Genomic DNA, 17,701 nt, shown 5'->3' with positions numbered 1-17,701 from the left:
GGCCATATCATGACCACTGAATGCGGATCAGCACTCGCTGCACAGAATGGTACCAGGGGTCTTGAGGGACAGCACTAGGCTGAGATGATGTCCTCCGAACACTTAAACCCCTCTGTGGTCCTTTCCCTTAGAGCAGTGTGCGTTCAAAGAAGAAAACAGACAAATTCCCTGCCCTAACATAGGGTGTGGATAGCTCAGAATGGGGAACTTAAAACACTCATTGGACTTTTAAGTAGAAAGTAAGATTCTCCTTCCCAAAAGATTGACTTGACTTACTTGGTTAAGTTTAAGCTGTCATCAGAATAAGCTTGGCCACCTGTTGTTGGGAGAGGGGGACCCAAGAGTGCCAGGGAAGCTGGGCTCGGTTCTGGTGTTGATCGAGTGCCGGCTGCTGTGGGCTGACTTTCCTGGCAGGTGTGTGCTGGGCTGGGGTGGGAGGGGCACCGTGGTGGAAGGTGGGACTGACACAAGGGCACCTAAAGTCACTAAGCACTGACTTCTGTCTTTAGGAGAGGACGATGAAGATGCTCCGATGATCACTGGATTTTCAGATGACGTCCCCATGGTGATAGCCTGAAAGAGCTTCTTCCTTCCCTAGAAACCAAATGGTGTGAATGTTTTATTTGATAAAGATAGTTGATGGTTTATTTTACAAGATGCACTTTGAGTTGCAATGTTATTTTTATATGGGCCAAAAAACAAAACAAAACAGAGAAAGGAATGAATAGACTGTGTAGTAATCACCTGTGAACTGGAAGCCAGGTTGGTTCAGTGGCCATGTGGCTTCAACGCACCATCACAGTGTCTCACAGAGCTGTGCTTGCTGTCATGCTTCCAAGTCTGTGAGACTGGCCAGTCTTGTTATTTTTCTAAGACACAGAAATGTATTTAATAAAAACTTCAAGAGAGAGTGGTGGGTGGAGTCCCCCCTCCTTGAAATTATGCTTCAAATTTTAAATTTTGTTTTCATTTAGTTTGTATGGACGTGGTTGGTGGGGGAAGATGCTTCTATGTCATTTTGTTAATTTATTGGGACTCTGTACGACACCAGGCCGTGCGGTCACCTGACACCACATGTGTTCTGAGACTTGGGCGTGGGGGCAGGGGAGGAAGTAGCGTGCCGCCATCTGGAAACAATCCTTCTCTGTTGACTGGTGTGTCACGTGGCGGCCCCAGCGGAGGGTGCTGGTGGCAGAGCTCCATGGCACCAACCTGGAGCTGCTGCTTGGGAAGCCCTGCGAATTTCGGTTTCTGCTCACAGCGACGGCTGGAGTCTTGGGTGCTGCCTCCTGCGAGATGCGGCTTTCAGAGCTGCAGCATGGTGACACTGCTTCCGTAGACATGGTGTCCTCGTCACTGCAGACATTGCTCTGGCTATGGGAGAGAGCCGTGGACCTGTGCCAAGACAGATGCCGTGGACAGCACAGACCTAAACTTTCAGTTTTTGTTTTTACATGTCACTGAAGAATCTCAAAGGTGAAGTTTTGTGTTTGTGTTGAGGTAACCACTTGTTGTCCTTCAAAATTCATACCGATACAAGCGGTCATTTTGAATTGGGTCAGTGCATTCTCTTTTTTCCTTTTCTTCCCCTTCCCTTGCACGGATGTCTGCCTAACTTAAAGAGAAAGTGCTGTTCATTCTTACAGAGGTACAGGAGGTCCATGAACTTGAGACCATTCAATCCCATTCACAGAAGCAGCCACACTACTTTCTTCCTGTAAAGGCCACCCCTGTGCTGCAGTGGTGGCCATGTGGTGGGGATGAGGACCTCCCTGTGGCCTGGTGCCCACCCTTGAGAGTTGATGTTGTGGCCCCAGGGCCCAGCATGTGGTGAGCCCTGCATTTGAGCCTCCCTGCAGCATGCCCTGTCAGCAGGAAGCGGTGAGCTCTAGGCACAGGCCAGTCCACTTTGGGATGGTCTGCACTGGCCCGGCTTTCGAACACAGCTTCTCTCTTAGATGCGGTGTGCCACCTTCTCTCAAGTGCTTGCTTTCTTTTAACCAAAAAACTCATTCTTGGGTTATAATACGGTTTTCTTCTACCTAGGGGTTGTTTGGAAAACAAAGAGCCAATTAAATTTAATTTGAAAATATACAGGGTGGGGCTAAAATAGGTTTATCATTGGACATATGGAAAATAATACAATGACCGACAAATTGTACAAGAACATGCTCCGTTTTCTGCCCTCACGGCTGTAAGCCTCTCCCCTACCTGCAGGCTGGAAGCAGGAGCACTTCAAACTGCAGATGTCAGCCTGTCCTGCGGTGACACTCTGCTGCTCTGCTGGTGGCGTGGCGTGGCGGCAGCGACCAGCTCATCCAGATACCTGCTCATCTTGCCTGTCCTTCTCCTTTGTTCCTCTTTTACAGACTGGAATTCCTTTGTCTTTGTTGTGTCTTATCTTGGAGTTTGTTCACAACTCCAAGCCCATTCCTGCCCCCATCCCTCTTATTAAGCTCTGTAAGTGGCTGGAAGATCAGCAGTCTGATGGAATGTAAGTCATTTACTTGAACCACTAGAAAGTATGTTTTCTTCTCTTTTTCCACCAGCTATCAGGTGACATGGGTAAAAGTTGATATAAAGGCCCTGAGACTTTATTTTCCATTATTCCATACGCAAGCCTTTTCAGAGTGCATGTCTCCAGTTGGCGTCCTGAGCTGTTCTGAGTATCCAATTCTGATTACCAGAGCTTCCCAATGCTCAGTCACACAGCACTGTGCAGACTGGCTGTCCCCACACTGCGCTCCCCCACCCCCATCCCTGGAAAATGCCACTGTGCTGTTTAAGGAGCAGCAGCCTTTCAGAGCTGGAATATTTTATATAAACAGAAGAGCTAAGTTGCTGAAGACTCATATAGATGCAGCTATGTGTAAATTGTATATTTTTGTGAACTTTCGAAGCATGCACTCTTACTCCCTCTGCACAGCTTTGCGGGGGTTTGATGTACATATATATATGCTCTCTGCAGGAGTCCAGAGGTTGGAGTGACAGTAAGAAATGAAAACAAAAACTGTGTGTGCCCTTTGAGAGGGACCAGATAGTTGCCTTCACTGTGACCAGTTGGAGCCCCCAGTTGTTTGTGAAGAAGGGGCCTTTGCACCTTGTTGGAAGTGCCACCTCAAAAGTTCACACTGTGCAGGGCACAGGATTTATTCTCTCCCAGGGCATGCTAGACATACATCACAAATGCATGCACACACAAGCCACTCAGTGTGGCAGGCAGGGCATTATGCACAAACCTATGGAAGCTGTCTTTGCCCCTTTGTGTACTGAATGCCATTGAGCCTTAGGAGACATGGGTTCATGCAGCTAAAATGCCAGAGAGTAGAGCTCTCCAGAGGATCCCAGGGAGAAGCTGTGTCTCTGTAGACCTGTTTCCAGATGGATGGGAAGTTCCAGTACCTGCTGGCTGCCCTGGCAAGCTGAGGATACAGTCGTGATGCTGCGGAGCAGGCTGCAGTCTCTGACCCCAGGGAGAAGGGTTCCTGGGCTGCACTCTGCAGCAGCACTCAGGGTGGTCTGGTAGGACACAGCTGTGCGTGGTCTCTCCTACCTATCACGTGTGGCCTGCTAGATTTCACTATACTGAATTTGGGGAGGAACTGGGGAGACTGATGGTGTTGTATGGCCCTTACAGAGAACCACCCACTTCTCCTTAGAGAATCCTGCCTTCCAACATTCCCCCAGCAGTCGCTTCATCCAGCAAGATCATATTTCCAGTACTTCCTTAAGGGCAGAAACCTGATCCCACTAAGGGGTCATGATGAATTCCTGAAAAGGTTTTTCTCTTCTTTCAGCAGGGAGTGGAACAGTCCTTTAGGGAACAGGTCCAGGGTTGTAGAAGCAAACTGAATGCCACCTCCATACTGGTTTTAGGAATTGACTCTACACTATATAGAATCTCCACTCGAGTTGGGATATCTTGACATTATGTTATTTTTCTCAATGGGAGTGTGTGCTGCCTTTCAGGTACAATTTTTGTGTAATAAAAGCCAGTACATTTAGTTTATATAGAATACTTTCTATGCAAGACTGAGATATGGAATAAATACCAAGAGATAGGTACTGTTGGGTACAAGGACAATAAACATGTTTTCAGAAGGGGTGTCACCACTGAGCTGGGACTGAGGGAGGACAGGCTGTGTATGTGGCCCTGCCCACCGACTCTGAGCAGCTGTGCCATGGATTAAGTGTCAGAGCCAGATGACCTGAGAGTGGCACTAGTAGCTTCATGTGTAGCAGCCCAAATGGGATAAGTGTGAGTGCTGAAGTGGGGCAGTGTGCTCAGATATTCCATGTCATTTTTTCATTTAAAGACTCTTGTTATGAATTATTAGAAACTAAGTGAAATCAAAAGTATTTGCAGCAAAATAAAAGCCTACTCTGCTCTTATTTAAAGTGAAATGCTGTATACCTGTTTTTCTCCAAAGTGAAAATAGACATTTATGACTTCAGTTGCCTTGATGAGTTTCCAAATTACTGATTTATGCTGAAGATTTTACTATATTGTTGCACAACTTAAAGATAATTTCTGTCTCAATGTCAACTTTTTTCACCGAATAAAAATTTAACTGGGTCAAGAAAACACCTGATTGAAAACCTGCTTGTGTCTTGAGCTGTTCTTTTGGGGACAATAAAGGTGGTTGATACAGTGCCCGAACTCATTCGATTTGTTCTGCTGTAGGAGTACGTTTGCTTTGTGGGTGCAGCCTGGACTGGTTCTGTTACTGACAAGCTGGACGCAGATGGTGGTCCTTGAAGGACGAGATGTCTTTGTGACAGCTGAGCAGTGGGGAGATGTTGTGGAGGCAGTTTTGACATGACTGGAATTTTTCAGCAACGGTGATAACTGAAGTGGATCCCTCCGAGCTGTGGTTACATTCACTAAGAGACATTTTGCAAAGAAGGCAGTCTTCACGTCTAAGAGAAGTCAGGAGGTCAGGGTGAGGAGCTGGGTGTCCAGGGGCACTTTTAGGAGGTCCTCACAGGAGGCAATGAAGTCTTGGGGAGAACGCTGCCCTTTCCTTGGAGCAGGAAGTGGCTGGACCTGCAGCTCAGGTTGGGAAAGCAGGGGGGATCTAGGGGGAGGGGGCAGGTGGTTTCGACTTAACAAATGTAGTATGCTGCTGTTGTGTAAGTATTGAGCCCAAACGAAACAAGTGTTATAACCCTGTTTCCTAGATGAGAAAAAAGAGGCTGAGAGGTGAAGTCACTTGGTAAAGGGGAATCAGAGAGGAAGTAATAACACCAGCCTGCAATGCCAGGTATTCTGGACCCCAGACCCTGTTCTCTATCCTGTGGAACTCTGCCTCCAGTCTCCACTCAGTGTCAGGAAGAACACACTCACCCCAGCACCTGGCATACACTCAGTATTTGAGGCTTTCAGGTTATAGCTCCCTTCACCCATTTTAATTTAAGAAGCCTTGATAATGGGGCCTTGATTCTTGAAGTCCCTTTAGGGAAAGTGCACCTGGCTGGGGCTTGGGCCCTGGCCCTGTTGGCCACTCGGACTTGTTCCCTGTGTCTTGTGGCTGCACATACCCACTCAGTGAAGCATGCTGCCCTGAGTGAATTCGTCGGCCTGGGCTGCAGCAGGATCTACCTGGCTCTAGAGCCATCGTATCTAAGATTAGTCTCCCCACTGTTGATGTTAAAGTTTTAACTCTTGGAGGACAGTTTTTGAATGCTAGGGGGACACCTCACTATAGCCCCCGCCCCCCATTTGACTATTCCAGTCAGCGACGAGTATCTGGTTCCCCAGCCCACCACAAATTAAATGGGAAGACCCTGACAATGAAAGGTAAGAGGCCCATAGTTAAAGGATCAGAAACCCTTCCTGAGAGAAAAGGAACTCTACAGACAGTGATGGGGTCACCTATCCTGGTGCCTCGAGGCCCAGGCAGGACAGAGTTTCATGCATTACACAGCCCACTCAGTGAGAATGACAGCTCCTTTCTGTTAAGCCTCTATTCCTGGCCAGTCACTGTGATAAACTCTAGAAACATTTCTTTTTAATTTTAAAAGTGATCTTGTGATTTACATATTAACTTTTGTTTTGAAAGATGAGAAAAATGAACTTGAAGAGAGGGTGAGTAACCTCTCCAAGGTCTCACATCAGAAGTAGCAGAGTCGAAATTTAATCCCAGACTGACTTCATTCTTAGGTTTCTGTGCTTACCATTCTCCTTTGCCCCTTTGGTGCAGAGGTAGAAGTCTGTAATAGTAATGCTACCTGTTTAGGGAATTCAAAGGCATAAGAAATACATTTTTTAAAAATTCAAGTGTAGTCAGTATAAAATATTTGTTTCAGTTGTACAGTACAGTGATTACAATGCCGTCACCACACTAAGTCTAGCATTCATCTGTCAAAGTGCAAACTGATCACAGTATTACTGACAATATTCCTGTGACCTTCTCTAACCATCCCCCCCCATGCCCCTCCCTCCTGGCAACCATCAGTTTGATCTCTGTTTCTATGACTCTTGTTTTGTTTGTTTTGTTTTTCTTGATTCCAATATAAGTGAAACTGTAAGGTATTTCTTGACTGACTTCACTTAGCACAGCACCCTCTAGGTCCACCCACGCTGTTGCAAATGGCAAGATTTCATTCTCTGGGACACCTCTGTTGCTTTATGTCTTGGCTGTTAAAATGTTGCAGTGAACATAGGGATGCATGTATCTTTTTGAACTAGTATTTTTGTTTTCTTCAGATATAGACCCAGAAGTAGAATTGCTGAGTCATATGGTGGTTCTACTTTTTGTGTTTTTCTTTCCTGAGCTATCTCCGTACTTTTTCCACAGTGGCTGTATCAGTCTGCAGTCCCCCCAACAGTGCCCAGGGGCTCCCTTTTGTCATGTCCTCATCAGCACATGATACTTGTTGGCATTTTGATGGTAGCCATTCTAGCTGGTGTGAGATTGTAACTCATCGTGGCTTCCATTTGCATTTCTTAAAGGGTTTTCATCTGAAAGATTAAAATTGGTGTTTGGAGACATGAAGTATATGTACTTAAATTTCTTTGTGAAATCATTTATGTGGAACACAATATTCCCTACTGACGCTCAATCAGTGAAGCTGGTTTTTTCATTTGTCATTATTTATTAATTTATGAATGGCAGTTTACATTCAGTACTATTTTTGTATTGGTTTCAGGTATACAGCATAGTGATTAGACAGTCATATACTTTACAAAGTGTTCCAATATTTTCAGTACCCACCTTACTCCCTATGTAGTTATTAGACTATTATTGACTATTTTCCCTATGCTGTACTTTACATCCCCATGGCTGTTCTGCCTAAGATTAGTACTAATCTGTACTTAATTCCTTTATCTTTTTCACCCATCCCTCCAACCACCCTCTCATCTAGCAACCACCAGTCCACTCTCTGTGTCTATGAGTCTGTTTCAATTTTGTTTATTTCATTAGTGAAGCCTTTTTTAACTTAGACAATATTTTATATATAATTCAATAATTAGAAACATGGAGATTATTTTGCTCTGTGACAAACCAGTTAACGTTTATCAAAATCCTTTGCATCTTGGGAAAAGAATGTTCAGCGCACATTTTATTCACCTTTATTTATGTACACAGAGGGCACACCATTGCCACATGTTTTATTAGGGCCATGCTGGGCTAGCATGGGACTCTCAGGGTCCCAGCAAAAGGAGGTGGCTGCCATTCTTTTCATCCAGCTCTAACTGGCTTTGATGCCAGACCCCCTTAGTTTTTTAAAGTTTATGTGTGGGGTAGTTTGAGCCTGCAACAATTTACAGAAGAACAATGATGTTAAAATGCTAATGTTGTCATAATGTCGCAACCCTATTTAAGGCCAAAATGACAACTGGTAATATTTTGGAATATTTGTATGAAAGCAATGACATTTCATACTTAAAACTCAGCTTCAGCAAACTTTAAAGAAGAAAAAAGAGCTTGAATTAAAATGCAAATCAGCCTTTTATGAAATACGCCATTTGGCTGCATGCTTGTCCACAAAGCCTTAAGGCCTATTTAGTGACAAGATCTTGTAAGTAAAACTTACATCTCATTCTCTCTCTAGCAGAGGCAGAACCTCCCAGTGTCCCAGGGACTACCCAAGCCCTGCGTGGTGCTGAGCCATCTGAGCATGTATGTGCACATGTGTGACCTGTCGGAGCAGGCATGTGCATGCATGCTTCAGGAATTCTTCACAGGAAGTAGGTGAACCACACAAGAACATCAAACCCTTGGCTTCATAAGTTTACCTTATTTCCAAATCCAACCATTCTCAAAGGAGGACATTTTATCCACATCGAGGTGTTTACAGCCCTGAACACAGTGCTTCCAAAAGGTGGTTCAGAAACATTTGGAGCAATGGTGGCGATAAGTAATACTAGCCAGTATGTAATTGCTACATGGCAGACATTGTTCTGAGGGTTTTTTATACATTAGCTCATGTAATCCTCACAATGCCTCTTTAAGGAAGATATTATTCTTACATTTTATATATATAGATAAGGAAACTAATGCACAAGAAGGCAAAAAAATTTACCGAAAATTTTCTGTCCTCACGAATCTAACAAAGTGCATGTAGGGGAGTTTTCCGAACGTGTACTCCTCCTGTTAGGTCCTGGTTCCATCTGTAAATCTGAATTCTGATCTCAGAAGCAGGGCAATGTTCTCTTTTCCTTTGTCCCTATAAGCAGTTTTAATGTAAACTTACTCTGAATACCAGTAGAACCAGAGAATTGTCACCATGCCACCAGCTGCACTTTAACCTGTCATCATAGTAAAGTTCTTTGAAGTGCCTTCTGCATTAATGAAACTCAGAGTGGGATTTATGTGCTATCTCTGGCCCACTTAGGTTTCTCTATTGCATGTTTTGCTCCTTGGAATATGAGAGGAATAGCTATCAGTGCATCCCGACAAAAGAAGTAGAGAGCATAAGTAGATATGGTAGAGTATAAGACTGATGCACAGGAAGAGGGCAGGTCACAACATGGTTGCCACATTAAGCATGTTTGGCAAGAAAGTAACTTGACTAGCCAAGAGGGTTGTATTTCAAATCTGAGGCATAGGAGGGGGTGGAAGGAGGGGTCTGAGGACTGCTAAGGATGAGGAGATGGGATCGGTTTGTGTGCGTCTGTGTGGTGGGGCAGGAAAAGGAGGTGGAAAGAGCTCTAGAGGTATTTAGAATGACTTGTTACACATTACTGTACGACTTTTACTATTCCTTACTGCTACAGAATTGATGATACATTGAACAGATTAGGGTGAATGACACATTTGCAAAATGTAGCAAACTTTCTGAATAAGGGCCAGACTGAGTGGGGGCTCACTCTTTTTAAAATGTATTCCACCCACAAGATTTTCCCTCATGCAAAGACATATGGGCTAGAAGTGGCTCTGAAGTCCTGCAGTGGGAGAGAGTGCGCAGAATGTGAACTCTCCAGTTCAGGAGCATAAATCAGCCCTGTCCATGGAGACTGTACACCTGGATGGCAGAACACAGAAGTGAAGACCATTGATCTCACCAAGAAATTGGAGGACTTTTCCTAAAGGAGAACATAGGCAGGAAAATCTCAGATATTTCACGCAAGAACATTTTTTACTGACATGTCCTCTAGAGCAAGGGACATACAGGAAAGAATAAACAAATGGGATCTCATCAAAATAAAAAGCTTCTGCATGGCTACAGAAAACAGTATTAAAATATAAAGAGAACCAACTGTAATAGAAAACATTTGCCAATGATACCTCAGACAAGCATTTAATCCCCAAAATATATAAAGAACTTACATGACTCCACTCTAAGAAGACAAGCAACCCAATTAAAAAATGGGCAAAGGACTTGAACAGACACTTCTCCAAGGAGGACATACAGATGATCCAGAGACACATGAAAAGATGTTCAATATTGCTAGCTATCAGAGAGATACAAATTAAAACCACAATGAGATACCTCCTCACACCAGTCAGAATGGCCATCATAAACAAAGCAACAAACAACAAGTGTTGGAGAGGTTGTGGAGAAAAGGGGACCCTAGTGCACTGTTGGTGGGACTGCAGACTTGTACAACCACTATGGAAAACAGTATGGAACTTCCTCAGAAAACTTAAGTTGGCTCTGCCTTTCGACCCAGCAATTCCACTGCTGGGACTCTATCCTAAGAATACTGAAACACCAATCCAAAAGAACCTATGCACCCCAGTGTTCATAGCAGCACAATTTACAGTAGCTAAATTCTGGAAGCAACCTAGGTGCCCATCAGTAAATGAATGGATCAAAAAACTATGGTACATTTACACAATGGAATTCTATGCAGCAGAAAGAAAGAAGGAGCCCCTACCCCTTGCAACAGCTTGGATGGAGCTGGAAAGCATTATGCTAAGTGAAATAAGCCAGTGAAAGACAAATACCATATGATCTCACCTTTAACAGGAACCTAAACAACAAAACAAAGAAACAAGCAAAATATAACCAAAGACAGTGAAATAGAGGACAGGCTGACAGTGACCAGAGGGGAGAGAGGAGGGAATTTCAGGGGAGAATGGGAAGGGTTTACAGGAACAAATATAAAGGACACATGGACAAAAACTGGGGGGGAGGGAGTGGAAATGGAAGGGAGGTGGGGAGGGATGGGTGGGTGGGCTGGAATGGGAGTAAAGAACAGAAAAATGTCTTTGAACAATGATTAAAATAAAATAAAAAAAGAAATTGGAGTACTTTTAGAAATAAAACTCTGTCATTCACCACCCAGAATCTTTTAAATAAGGGTTTGTTTTATTTCTACAGAGTCTTGAACAATCCTTGGTTCTTAATAAAATTTGTTGGTGTAGGGGAGCAAAACTGTCACCCCAAAAATATACCACTTTGGCATATTTGTTATTTTAATTAAAGTTACTAAAGAAACAGCTAGTGCAAGAAAGACATTCTGAACCTCCTTTGTCCTTGTGAAAGGAGGAAATAAGTCTTCCCTGGGAAAAGGGCCTTCCCTGCACCAGGAGGTAGAAAGACATCCTTAGCACCAGAGATAGGAAATTCAAGGCTGAGAAAACCATGTAAACAAACTATCCTTACCTTTTTCACTAGTTAGCACAAAAGCTTAAGTTTCTTTGTCTAGTCAGTGCTTCACAAATTTATTTCTTAATCTATAGCAGAAGCAGTACCCAGGGACTGATCGAGTCATAGACAGTGCTAAATTGGTGTTTAATGTTGTACAATGAACACTTTCTCCATTTCAGCTGGGCAGGGAATATGTTAAATGTCAAAACAGTGTCCCTAAGTATTCAATTGCATCATATAGATATGCTGGAGCTAGAGGGTAGAAAATGTGGATTATATTTGAATGCTGCCGAGTCGACTATTGAAATCTCTTGTACATGCCTGCAGTCTCCAGGCAAAGGAGGTATCAAGTAGGAGGAAGACAGAATTCTGAGATTTAGGGAAGTGCCTGAATAAATTAAAAATTAACACCAAGTCTCAAGGTTTTGGGGGGCAAGATTCAAAGCTCCTTCCTTAATAAGGCACCAGATTCATGGATCTGGGAGCAACATTCATCTAAGAAGTAGTGATTGAGCACTTCCTCTGTATTGGGCCCTGTATTAGCCATTGGAAGAATAAGACAGGATTCTTGGCCTCTGCAGCAACTTAGAATAAAAGCTCAGGGTTGTGAGGTCATCTTAAGTCTCATTTAGAGGTTGTGGATGATTTTATAAAAGAGGACGCTGAGGCTGAGGATGTTAAATGACTTGCCTAAGAGTTCATCTAATCAGTGAGCTAATCAGTGTTAACTCTAAGATCCTGAAGTCACCCTCAAAGATGGAGATGTAGGGAGATACACTGTGCCTCCTCGCACAACCAAAAGAAGGACAACAACAAATTTAAAAGCAAAAAATAACCAGAACTGTCAGAAAATCAAATTATATGGAAGTCTGACAACCAAGAAGTTAAAGAAGAAACATTCATCCAGACCAGGAGGAGGCGTGGAGATGGGCAGTTGGGGCAGAGAGGACTCAAGGCAGGCAGCAGCTAGTGGAGCAGGCATTCCCAAATTTGCATGTGGATAAACCAGGAGGAACAACTGGGGAGTGACACAGACTGCACAACCCAGGGTTCCAGCATGAGGAAATAAAGCCTGAAAAACTCTGACTAAAAAAATGTGTGGGGGTTGAGGTGGCAGGAGAAACTCCCAGTCTCACAGGAGAGTTCATTGGAGATACCCACAGGGTCCTGGAACATACACAAAAACACTCACCTGGAAATCAGCACCAGAGGGTGCAATTGGCTTATGGGTAGTGGAGGAAGTGACTGAAAACCAGCTGAGAGCCAAGCAAGTGGCATTGTTCCTTCTCAGACCCTTCCCTTACATATAGCACAGCACAACGTAGCCACATGGCTTGCCCCACCCTGGTGAATACCTAAGGCTCCACCCCTTACTACATAACAGGTACATGAGACAAACAACAACAACAACAACAACAACAACAACAACAAAACTAGCCCAAATGAAAAAACAGATCAAAGCTCAAGAAAAAATACAACTAAGTGGTGAAGAGATAGCCAACCTATCAGATGCAGAGTTCAAAACACTGGTAATCAGGGTGCTCCCCAAAACAGTTGAGTATGGTCACAAAATAGATGAAAAGTGAAGGCTATGAAACATGAAATAAAGGAAAATATAGGGAACCAATAGTGAAAGGAAGGAAAGTGGCACTCAAATCAACAGTTTGGAGCAGAAGGAAGAAACAAACCAGAACAGAATGAAGAAACAAGAATTCAAAAACATGAGGAGAGGCTTAGGAACCTCTGGGACAACTTTAAACATTCCAACATCCAAATCATAAAGGTACCAGAAGGAGAAGAGGAAGACCAAGAAATGGAAAACTTATTTGAACAAATAATGAAGGAAAAAATCCCTAATCTGGCAAAGGAAATAGACTTCCAGGAAGTCCAGGAAGCTCAGAGAGTCCCAAAGAAGTTGGGTCCCAAAGAGTCCCAAGGAAGCACACACCAAAGCACATCATAAATACATTACCAAAGATTAAAGATGAGAGAATCTTAAAAGCAGCAAAAGGAGACAGTTACCTACAAAACAGTTACCATAAGATTATCAGCTGATTTCTCAAAGGAACACTTGCAGGAAGAAGGGGCTGGAGGGAAGTATTTGAAGTCATGAAAGACAAGGACCTACATCCAAGATTACTCTATCCTGCAAAGATATTATTTAGAATGGAAGGGCAGATCAAGTGCTTCCCAGATAAGGTCAAGTTAAAGGAGTTCATCATCACCAAGCCCTTATTATATGAAATGTTAAAGGGACTTCTCTAAGAAAAAGAAGATAAAAAATTCGAACAGTAAAATGACAACAAACTCACAACTATCAACAACTGAACCTAAAAAAACAAAAACAAAACCAAAACAAACTGAGCAAACACTAGCACAGGAACAGAATCAGAGAAATGGAGATCACATGGAGGGTTATCGGTGGGGATGGGGAGGGTATAGAATGGGGAAAGGTACAGTGAATAAGAACTATAAATGGTAAATACAAAATAGACCAGGGGAGGTTAAGAATGGTATACAAAATGGAGAAGCCAAAGAACTTGTATGTATGACCCATGGACATGAAGTAAGGTGGAGGAATGATGGAGGGAGGGGGTATACAGGGTGGAGGGGAATAAAGAGAAAAAAAAATTGGGAAAACAGTAATAGCATAATCAATATAAATATATTTAAAAAATCCCTGGAGTCAAACTTGTGCTAGTGGACCACATGTTTACACTGGGGAGAGATACAGGCTCCATTAGGATTTTGAGCCCAAGCCAGAGGTCCAGTTCAGCTTTGAAGAGAAAACCTTCTTCCAGCAGAAGAGCGTGCCATTGAATAGAGCTCAAGATGTCAGCAGGGTAGGTGAAGTTGCACTTGTCCCCTGCCAGGACTATATCAGAGTGGTGGCTAATGTAGGGAAAAATCAACCTGAAAAAACACCTGAAGACTAGCTGAACAGAAGTCTTATAACTAAGGACTTAACAGAAGAACCCACATCAAAACTGGTGGGAAGGACAGAGACATGAAAGGGCTTGGCCCTGCACCTGCATATGGCGACTGAGAATCGAAAGAGTTATCTCAGTTGAGAAGATTCTCCTTGCCCCTGAACACTGCCCTCCACCCCAGGAGCAAGGGGCCTCAGCCCCATGCCAGGCTCCTTGTTAGTGCCTGGAGCACTGGAACTGGGAAGAGGAGCCCACAAAATATTTGGCTGTGGAAATCAGTGAAAATTCCATTCACTCCACTGAGAAGAGAATCAGCTCTCTTGAAGGGCCAGTCTAGAGAATCTCAGTCATGGCCCCTCATCCTGCACTCCAGCAGAGGGTCAGCGGCTCAGAGTGGAACAGAGTCATAAAGGGAGGAATTGTGTGGCATGGCTGTGGAAAGAGGGCTGGTGTAACAGCAGCAAGTGTCCCTGTTATGTGTCCCAGTCCCATGACACTCACAGTTGCCATATTTCTTGAGTTGAGCATTGCCCTCCATATATCAGCCTAAGGAATGGCAAAAGCCCCTCCCTGCCGACTCCTGGAGGCCCCAACCTGCAGGGATCATTCCTGGTGAAGAGGTCCCATAGCCTGGGCCCACAATGAATCTATTATTGAGGAGCTTCAGAGGAGGCCCCAGTAGGTTCAAACAGGGCTAGAATCACATAGCAAGACTGAGTTGTGAGGATGGCGGGAAGGACCTTTTTTTTTCATGTCAGAGCAACACATTTATTCCTGTGCTGGGCCCACCCTCCACATGGCTAAATATCAGTCTATTTTACCCTGGCTGATGAACTCTAATAGCATCATGTTGATAATTTGCTGAGCCACTCAAAACAAAGGCCTGTGGATACCAAGAGGGTGGCAGTTGGCAGCGGGTGGCTGGCCATGGTGTATCCTGAGACTTTTACTGAGTGACCTTAGACTCAGCATTTGCACCAAATTTGAATCTATATCAACCTCATGAACACCACTTGTCCCTACCTGGTAACTCACTGAGAACCTATCTCACACAACTCCTATATTGCCAGAGGCTCTTTCAGTGACTGAGCCTAACAGGCAGCCAGCAGGCAGAGGTGGATCTCAGGGTGCCTTGGACCTTGTGGTGGTCTGACTCTGGGTTTGGAGTGGGTGGAAGCCAGCCTTGGTACACAGCTGGGACCCTTCCACATGCACCCAGGCCCAGCAGAGGCAGCCACAAACTGCCGCTTGATAGCTCCAACAGGTAGCCCAAGGCCAGTGACAGCATCTGACACTGATCTGCACTTGAATCCCTCCCAAGAGGCCCCCAAATCAACACAGCCATTGGTAGCCTTGAAACCACACCAGAGCATAATCAAGTAGCCCACAAGTAGCCCATCCAGGCACCAGGCCCTGCTTGGGCCAATTCCATTTTGTGGGGTCAGCAAGGGTACAGCAGCTTGCATCCTGTGGTTGGCATCAGCCAGCCTGAGGGTCAATCACATTCACTAGTGGGCCAAAATAAATGAAGACTCAACTCCAATGGAGGGCTCACATAACCAACACAAGGGACATTTCCAGAGCACCGAGCTGAAGTGGTCAGTGAGATTGTGCCATTGATCCCCAGAAGACACCTAATACATAAGGCCACCACACCAAGACTGTGAAACAGCAAATATACCTCATAACAGAAACAAATATAGAGAGGCAGCTGGAAAAGGGAGACAAACAAACAAACAAAAACACCCCAATGGAAGAACAGGAGAACTCTCCAGAAAAATAGCTAAATGAAATGGAGGCAGGCAAACTACAAGACACAGAGTTCAAAACAGTGCTTATAAGAATAATCAAGGAACTTAGGGGGAAAAATCAAATGAACTCAGGGGAAGTTAAACAAAGATATAGTAAAAACAAAAGGATGCAGAAACCATTAGAAAACAATTAAAGAATACAAGAAATAAAATGAAGAATATACTAGAAAGAAACAATAGCAGGTTTGATGAAACAGAATTGAATCAACAATTTGGAAAACAAGATAGCAGAAAACATCTAAGCAGAGTAGCAAAAAGAAAAAGAATTTTTAAAAATGAGGAAAGTGTAAGGGACCTCTGGGACAACATCAGTCATAAGAACAACCATATCATAGGAATACCAGAGGGAGTACCAGAGGGAGAAGAGACAGAGCAAGAGGTTGAGAACCTATTTGAAGAAACAATAACTAAAAATTTTGCTAATCTGGTGAAGGAGAAAGACACTCAAGTCCAGGAAGCACAGAGAGTCTCAAATCCAATGAAGCCCACACCCAGAAACATCATAATTAAAATGGCAAAGATTGAAGACAAATAGAGAATCATAAAAGCAGCAAGAGAAAAATGGTTACTAACAATTACTAACAAGGAAACTCCCATAAGACTGTCAGAATTCTCTCAACATAAACATTTCAGGCCAGAGAAATTGGCATGAAATATTAAAACTGTTGAAAAACAAGGACCTAGCAACCAAGATTACTCTACCCAGCAAGGCTCTCATTTAAAATTGAAGGTGAAATAAAGAGCTTCCCAACAAGAAAAAGCTAAAGGAATTTATCATCAGCTAACCAGTATTACAAGAAATGTTAAAAAGACTATAATAAGAAAAATAAAAAAGAGGAACATAATTATAAGGAAGAAAATGGAAATAAATATGTACATATCAATAATCACTTTAAATAAATGTAAATGGCTTAAATGCTCAAATTAAAAGACATAAGGTAGCTGAATGAATTAGAAAATAAGACATATATATGCTGCCTACAAGAGACCAACCTCAGAACAAAAGAAACACACAGACTCAAAGTGATGGAAGAGAAACTTCATGCAAATGGAAACAAAAATAGAACCCCTAGGTTAGCAATATTGTATCAGACAATATAACCTTTAAAACAAAAGCTATAACAAAAGACAAAGGAGGACACTACATAATGATAAAGGAATCAGTACAACAAGAAGAAATTACCCTTGTAGACATTTATGCACCCAACATAGAAGCACCTGAATGTATAAAACTAATACTGATGGACATAAAGGGAGAGACTGACTATAATATAGACATAGTAGAAGATTTTAACACACCCCTGACATTAATGCATACATCTTCCAAACAAATGATCAAGGAGACAGTGACTTTAGGTTACACATTAAACCAAATGGGTTTAATAGATATTTTCAGAGTATTTCAGCCTCAAACTTCAGGATATATGTTTTTCAAGTGCACATAGGATTTTTTTCAGGATAGACCACATGTTGGGTCATAAAACAAGCCTTAGTAAATTTAAGAAGATCAAATCCTATCAAGCATCTATCTGACCAAAATGGTATGAAGCTAGAAATCAGTTATCAGGGAAAACACCTCAGAAACACACAAACACATGGAGGTTAATTAAATCCTACTGAACAATGAATGGGTTAGCAGTTTGATCAAAGAAGAAATCAAAAGATACTTTGAGACAAAAACAACACACAAACCGAAATCTATGGGGCATAATGAAAGCAGTTCTAAGATGGAAATTCATAACAACACAGGCCTACTTCAAGAAATAAGAAAAACCTCAAGTTAACAATGTAATGTTTCAACTGAAGAAACTAGTGACTACAAGGAAGGAAATAAAGAGGACATCAGAAAAAAAGAACATACTCAAAAAAACAACAATAACACAAAAGATCAATGAAACCAAGAGCTGGTTCTTTGAG

The 17,701-nt window shown here is 43.0% G+C and overlaps 1 protein-coding gene across 2 annotated transcripts in view; it reads left to right on the top strand.

Annotated features, from left to right (window-relative positions):
• SORL1 (sortilin related receptor 1) overlaps positions 1-4,599 on the top strand; it is a 157,053-nt gene extending 152,454 nt beyond the window's left edge. For both annotated transcript variants that reach the window (XM_028527464.2, XM_036013859.1), the window contains exon 48: positions 510-4,599. In XM_028527464.2, coding sequence (XP_028383265.1) covers positions 510-577 — 68 coding nt within the window. In that variant the 3' untranslated portion in view covers positions 578-4,599. The remainder of the gene's footprint in view (positions 1-509) is intronic.
• The last annotated feature ends 13,102 nt before the right edge of the window (positions 4,600-17,701 follow it).

The sequence above is a fragment of the Phyllostomus discolor genome, chromosome 13, assembly GCF_004126475.2.
Source record: "Phyllostomus discolor isolate MPI-MPIP mPhyDis1 chromosome 13, mPhyDis1.pri.v3, whole genome shotgun sequence".
Classification (NCBI taxonomy): domain Eukaryota; kingdom Metazoa; phylum Chordata; class Mammalia; order Chiroptera; family Phyllostomidae; genus Phyllostomus; species Phyllostomus discolor.
The sequence above is the reverse complement of the archived record's forward strand: the minus strand, read 5'-3'. Positions and strand labels throughout refer to the sequence as shown.